This window comes from Pristiophorus japonicus, unplaced genomic scaffold, assembly GCF_044704955.1.
Source record: "Pristiophorus japonicus isolate sPriJap1 unplaced genomic scaffold, sPriJap1.hap1 HAP1_SCAFFOLD_3476, whole genome shotgun sequence".
Classification (NCBI taxonomy): domain Eukaryota; kingdom Metazoa; phylum Chordata; class Chondrichthyes; family Pristiophoridae; genus Pristiophorus; species Pristiophorus japonicus.
The window spans coordinates 1-7,500 of NW_027253299.1; the positions used below are offsets into that span (position 1 = coordinate 1).

Sequence of the window (7,500 nt, forward strand, 5' to 3'; positions counted from 1 at the left end):
CCCACCCCACCTCTTTCTCTCTCCCCCCCACCCCACCTCTTTCTCTCTCCCCCCCACCCCACCTCTTTCTCTCTCCCCCCCACCCCACCTCTTTCTCTCTCCCCCACCCCACCTCTTTCTCTCTCCCCCCACCCCACCTCTTTCTCTCTCCCCCCCACCCCACCTCTTTCTCTCTCCCCCCCACCCCACCTCTTTCTCTCTCCCCCCCCACCCCACCTCTTTCTCTCTCCCCCCACCCCACCTCTTTCTCTCTCCCCCCCACCCCACCTCTTTCTCTCTCCCCCCCACCCCACCCCACCTCTTTCTCTCTCCCCCCCACCCCACCTCTTTTTCTCTCCCCCCCACCCCACCTCTCTCTCTCCTCTCTCTCTCCCTCTCCCTCTTCTCCTCCCCCCCCCCCCCACCCGTCTCTCTCTCTCTCACACCTCTCTCTCTCTCTCTCTCTCTCCCCACCTCTCCCCACCCCCCCCCCCTCCTCAATCTGGAGAGTTTAGCAAGTGGAAGAGTCCATCTGGGCTTCTCCCCTGAATGTTCCAGTTATTTATTTTAAGGAAACTCTAATACCCTTAATCCCATTCTCACTTATGCCTAAGCAAATCATTAAAGCGTGTGACAGAGAGTTGCAACACCCATCTACAAGTCATATGACCTCACTGCTCTTCTGTATACCGCAGAACACAATGAGGTGCAACAAAATATCGATATAATTCTTAAACACCAATGGTGTTAGAGTTAATGGCTGTAGCATGATTCTGGGTGTAAAATGTTTATACACTAATCAGGCTTTGTATTAGTGATAGAAATTAAAAGTTTAACATCGAAGATGTTGAACAAATGGAACAGATTGTGTGGGTAAGTCGTGGCAGAGGCCAGTGTCTGCAAATTCAAGAGGAAACTGGATAGATATGTAACAGAGCAACTGATTGTGAGGCATGAGAGAAAGAATACTGGTATTGTTCAAATTTGATGATCAGACTGTAATGATCTTGCACTTCCACACACCCCCATCAATCCCTTTCACATACAACCTTGTAAATCACCCCCAGGTATTACATCTATATCTAAAATGTAACATTTAACCCACATTATCTGTACACAGGAGCATTACATTACCCCAGCCCAGTATCCTGGGGTGGGGTGGGGGGGGAAGAGAGAGGGAAAGCAAATAACTGAGTTATTTCACAAATTCCTACCTTAAGTCGTTCTAACCAGTCATTATATGTATCCACCAGCCACGGTCGTGCTGAGAAACACAAGAACATACATCGCTGTTAGTTGCTTTCATCAAACTCCTTCAGGAATGGATTCCCCCGAGTATTACATTATTTGTTAAAGGGGAATTTCAGATTACACACTGTGGCAATACACAGTGCTGCACCTGGAACATTAGCCTGGCTTCTCTCTCCACATATTCACTGTCCTGATGGTCCCCGCATTTGATAGATCAGTCCCACTATCCCGGGAATCAGTCTGGTGAACCTTCGCTGCACTCCCTCAACAGCAAGAATGTCCTTCCTCAAGTTAGGAGACCAAAACTGTACACAATACTCCAGGTGTGGCCTCACCAAGGCCCTGTACAACTGTAGCAACATCTCCCTGCCCCTGTACTCAAATCCCCTCACTATGAAGGCCAACATGCCATTTGCTTTCTTAACCACCTGCTGTACCTGCATGCCAACCTTCAATGACTGATGTACCATGACACCCAGGTCTCGTTGCACCTCTCCTTTTCCTAATCTGTCACCATTCTGTCTCTCTCTTTTTACCACCAAAGTGGATAACCTCACATTTATCCACATTATACTTCATCTGCCATGCATTTGACCACTCACCTAACCTATCCAAGTCACTCTGCAGCCTCATAGCATCCTCCTCGCAGCTCACACTGCCACCCAACTTAGTGTCATCCGCAAATTTGGAGATACTACATTTAATCCCCTCGTCTAAATCATTAATGTACAGTGTAAATAGCTGAGGCCCCAGCACAGAACCTTGCGGTACCCCACTAGTCACTGCCTGCCATTCTGAAAAGTACCCATTTACTCCTACTCTTTGCTTCCTGTCTGACAACCAGTTCTCAATCCACGTCAGCACCCTACCCCCAATCCCATGTGCTTTAACTTTGTACATTAATCTCTTGTGTGGGACCTTGTCGAAAGCCTTCTGAAAGTCCAAATATACCACATCAACTGGTTCTCCCTTGTCCACTCTACTGGAAACATCCTCAAAAAATTCCAGAAGATTTGTCAAGCATGATTTCCCTTTCACAAATCCATGCTGACTTGGACCTATCATGTCACCTCTTTCCAAATGCGCTGCTATGACATCCTTAATAATTGATTCCATCATTTTACCCACAACTGAGGTCAGGCTGACCGGTCTATAATTCCCTGTTTTCTCTCCCTCCTTTTTTAAAAAGTGGGGTTACATTGGCTACCCTCCACTCGATAGGAACTGATCCAGTCAATGGAATGTTGGAAAATGACTGTCAATGCATCCGCTATTTCCAAGGCCACCTCCTTAAGTACTCTGGGATGCAGTCCATCAGGCCCTGGGGATTTATCGGCCTTCAATCCCATCAATTTCCCCAACACAATTTCCCGACTAATAAGGATTTCCCTCAGTTCCTCCTCCCTACTAGACCCTCTGACCCCTTTTATATCCGGTAGGCAAACATTACTCATGAAACCATACCCCAGCATGATAAAGCAGCATCAGGAGAATATGGAGAGTGGGAGGGGGCAATAATTATAATTAAAATGGGACTTCAGTAATTCCATTTAAACTTTAATTACTCTACTTCCCCTAATCTCTGGTGTACTACCAGCACTACACCATGGCAGACAGGGTACTGTCATACTCATTTGCAAAGTTGAATTACTTTTAATTTCTTACAAGGTCACACAATGTCTCATGGCTCCTTACCTTGCAGCTGCTTTTTAGCTTCTTCAAAGCCAAACGCTGAATTTGTTTCAAGAACACTAAATGTGACAGAAAAACATGATTTAACACAGAAACATTCAGGACACCGCAAGTATGGAAATAGATAACTTTTTTCAAGTGGCTTTCTGAATTTTGTTGTTGGGAATACAGTAAGGCAGTGCTTTTCAAGAATAAGTACTCCATTAGTTTGTACATGCAGCACCCAGTGAGATACTGAGCCCGGTTCTATTCTTGGTCTGTGCTCAATTTACCAATGGCTCCCGAGACACAGCAGGAATCAAAGCCAGTGGGCCAGGGGTCTTGCTCCTGATCACTGTGACGTTAGCCCTGGTGGGAAGCGCACGAGTTTGATGTCAAGTGATGGCAGGATTGTGATGCCCCCTTCGCCACGGAGCCAATTAGACTGCCGACATCTATGGTCTAAAATTCAAGACGTAATGAATGGCCATTGGGCAAGTACTGAATAGCAGCCGTAAAGCAGCACAAGTCAAAGTCTTCAATTAGGAATAAAAGAAACAAAATACGTTCGCTGTCCATAGAAAACGAAATCATTGAGAATGCTGCCCCCTCGAGGGGTCAGGCAGCCAACCAGAAGGGGTCTGCTTAAATGACAGAGCTTCAACCCCAACCAACTGATACTGGACCAACACCTCAAACAGATCATCCTTCTCCCTCTTCTAAATTTTGCCAACCCAGTAAACTATTACAGAATGAAACCATTTCCATTCAGGTCTCTTTCCAACTTACTCTGAAACAGCTTTGGCTCCCCAGTCAAAGACGTTCCCCGCTAAGAGACCTTTCACTAATGCAAACTGCCGCTCCTCCATGCTTAGTAACTCCAAGGCTTGCACTACCTTCTGAAAGTGTTTCAATGCTACGTCATTCTCCCTCTGTTTCACCTGCAAAACAATGAGTGCACGAGATTCTAGTCAACTAATATAATGGAAGAAAAATTGGCAGAGACAAAAAAAAAGTACAAGATCAAGATCAGCCAACATGGGGAAAGATATATGGACCGCGAACAGGCTGATCTGATAATCACAAGCAAGTTAAAGTCAGCATCATGAATGGGATATAAATCGCTGCTGCCATTTTAGGGCTGCACCAGATGTTGCTCTTGTGCTCTATGCCAAGAACCACTCTCGTAAACGAGTCCTTACTCACGCAACAGATGCAATATCTAGGAATTTAGATTGCCCTCGACTCAAACAATATACCCTTATTACTGGAATTGATACAATACTTTTGTATTCTCCTAGCCCTCAAATAACAAAGAACAAATAGGGATTGGGTTAAGACTGTGATTTAGGCTATAGTCTACGAATCAGGTTTATTAAAAGTAAAAATTAATCTACAGCAAAAGAAAACAGTAGATTTCACAACACTTAACTTACACCTCCTAGGTTACACCAATAACATGATACTAAGTTAATTTCCCAGTAAAATTACTCCCAGACCAGCGCTCGTAATTCAAAAGTTATACAGAAGGCTTAGTCTACCCCCACACGGGTGTTTGTCTCAACATCGATGGAAGCTGAAGATGTGCTGCAAGATTGGGTGCAGGAGATAAAGAACAAATAAACTGCATTTCATAGTGCCTTTCATGACTTCCAGAGCACTTCACAACTAATGAAGTGCCTATGGAGTGTAGTCACTGTTGTAATGTTGGGAAACACAGCAGCCAATTTGTGCACAACAAGATCCCACAAACAGCAATGTGACAATGACCAGATAATCTGTTTTAGTGATGAGAAATGAGACAAGTGACGAGATGATCTGTTTTAGTGATATTGGTTGAGGGATAAATATTGGCCAACTGGGAGAACTCCCTTTCTTGCTATTCTTCGAATACTGCCTTGGGATCTTTTATATTCACCCGAGAGGGCAGGAGGGGCTGCAATTTAACATCTCAGCTGAAAGAGGTCACTCCCTCAGTACTGCATTGAAGTGTCAGCTTAGATTAACCTGGTCAAGTCACTGGAGTGGGGCTTGAACCCACAACCTGCTGACTCAGAGGCAAGAGTGCTCCCTCCCCGGGATGCGCTGTACCTCCCAACAACTAGAGTTCAAACTGGGACAAAGGAAACCAAAAAAAGATATTGGTTTAGTCTACCCTCACAGTTTTCAGCTTCTGCATCGCTGGAACCCAAATAACTGCTGTGGGCTGGGAAGAGATGTACACCTCGTCCCCTTTAAGGTTCAAACTGGGACAAAGGAAATCAAAGATTATTTTTCCACCATTGAATGACGCTGTCGGTCACACTGGGGCTCAAAAGATACAAGGCTTCATATAGTGACACCACTATTCGTGGCCAGAATGGAGATGACCGGGTAATTGCCCGGTCAACCACTGCTGTAAGTGACTGGGATTGATTTTACGCATATAATTTGTATGCAACTATCCTCCACTCACTGTATTTTGCTGGAGAAATCACCCTGCTTTTATTGGGAGACGTTGCTGTAGTTTCAGTCATGAGTTCAGTTTGCTTTAGTTCATAGAGACTCTTTCGAAATAGACTCTGTAGATTGTTTGCTGTAGTTCACTGTTTAAATAGACTCTGTAGACTGTTTGCTGTAGTTCACTGTTTAAATAGACTCTGTAGACTGTTTGCTGTAGTTCACTGTTTAAATAGACTCTGTAGACTGTTTGCTGTAGTTCACTGTTTAAATACTCTGTAGACTGTTTGTTGCAGTTCACTGTTTAAATAGACTCTGTAGACTGTTTGTTGTAGTTCACTGTTTAAATAGACTCTGTTGAGTAAGCAGACTTTGCTTGCTGTAACATAGTTTGCTGTGAGTCCTGTCGCACATTTCGTCCAACTCATTGGTTGACACAGTGATGTTAAAGGACACTAAGCATATAGGGCTCATCTCCCAAAACCAGTTTTGCACTATACCTAGCCATCGCCCTGGATTTGAAAACTGTTTCCTTTGGGTAATTTTCATCATACATTTTCGAAGAAAACAGTAAGGCAAAAGTACATACTACCAAAGGAGGCAACAAGGTTGTAATTAAAACAGTTGTTTTATTCCAGCATTTTGCAGCTGCTAAGACTCTGGGGACAATTACACTGGTTGAATGTCGCATTTATTTACAAGAACCCATTTGAAACTCAAATATTGCAAAGGGGGAGAAAGAAAAAATAACCAATTTAATCAGATCCCACATATTCTGTTTTTGCCATAAGTTAAGCAGGTAGGTTAAGCAGGCCCAGAAGAGCCAAGGGCCCAGGGGCAGCCACACTGCGATATGTATGCGCGCACTAGGTCCGTGCAGCAGAGCAGGTCTCCAGTCGTCCTGGCTAACCCTTGCCACTGGATAAAGGCCTAGCTCTGTCAAGCCCATGTGGTGGCTGATGTGTAACGGTCACCACACGTTAAAAAAATCCACGCACAGGCATCTTCCACCCCTCAATTGGAGTTCAAGACTGGAACATCGGGTCCTTTATTGAAACATCTGTGAACTCGTAGAAGCCAAGTCATTCTCGTTCGAGGGACCGCCTAATGATGATGATGGAGATCAAAAGTATCAAACATTCCTTTGGTTTTTGGTCTCAGCCCCCTCCCCTTCACTTCACTTCACTTCCATTTTGCTTTAGAACCAAGCCCTTTCTTTTGATATTCTTTGAAACTGCCTCATATCTACTGCATTTGATTTTCAATTATTCATTTGTTCTGTGTATTATTTTCATAATCTTCTTGCTGTTATATTCTGCGTTGCCAATTTTGTGTTAACCTTTCCTCTCGCTGTTCCCTGAAATTTTAAAAATAATTTCGAATGATTCCGAGAGGCGTGATGGTGAAGTTGAGGCTCATCACCCAGCCGCCGCCGCCACCCCCCCCCCCCCCCGCCGCCCCTCACCCCGGAGGAAGGCGAGGGTGAAGTTGTGTATGTAAGGCAAAACCCAGAAGGCTCTGTGGAAGTATTGGGGGGGGAGTGGGGAGAAAAGGAGAGAGTAACCACTGTGCCAGTTACTGACATATCATTTATTATAAAACACACAGCTCTATATAGAAAGGTATGTTTGCCCTTTTATCTAAAAGACACCATTTGAACAAGACCAACAAGGTCCTGTTCAAAAAAAAAATTATAGGCTAACTTTAATGAGGGGCTAACTTGGTGAGCTGACTGCAAATATTTCTAGTAACATATCTGAGATTATTATTTTTTTTTTTTTAAAAACAGTGCCCCCTGGCAGTAGGTTCATCATCTTAACACTTAAAATATTCATGGGCTTTTTCATTACCAAGTTCAGTATCAACCTCACAGGCCCCAGTTTTCCATAATTAAAGCAACACAAGGGTCGAAGACATTCGGCCAGAGCTATCTTCTGCAAGTAAATTACTGATATTTCTTTGAGGAAAAGTAAAAGTAAAGCAGGAGTGCCTACTTTTGAGTAAGGATCTGGAAAGTTGAATTCATTCAGACAGTGCTCCCGCGTGTCCAGCAAGCTTCTGACTGTTAGAGATCCGTATGCACTGAGAGAAAAGGGAAGTGAAAAAGCATTTTCAGGATAAACCAGGACAGCCAAAGGTGCACAGAAATCTATGTTAAAA

At 44.2% G+C, this 7,500-nt stretch overlaps 1 protein-coding gene across 1 annotated transcript in view; it reads right to left on the reverse strand.

The window, feature by feature from the left end:
* Nucleotides 1-1,193: 1,193 nt before the first annotated feature.
* The window catches only part of LOC139250088 (4'-phosphopantetheine phosphatase-like), a gene marked incomplete at both ends in the record, with an annotated part of 8,824 nt that continues 2,517 nt past the window's right edge, over nt 1,194-7,500 (reverse strand). The window contains 4 exons of the mRNA XM_070872663.1: nt 1,194-1,243; nt 2,926-2,981; nt 3,691-3,842; nt 7,335-7,422. Of these exons, the coding sequence (XP_070728764.1) occupies nt 1,194-1,243; nt 2,926-2,981; nt 3,691-3,842; nt 7,335-7,422 (346 nt within the window). The remainder of the gene's footprint in view (nt 1,244-2,925; nt 2,982-3,690; nt 3,843-7,334; nt 7,423-7,500) is intronic.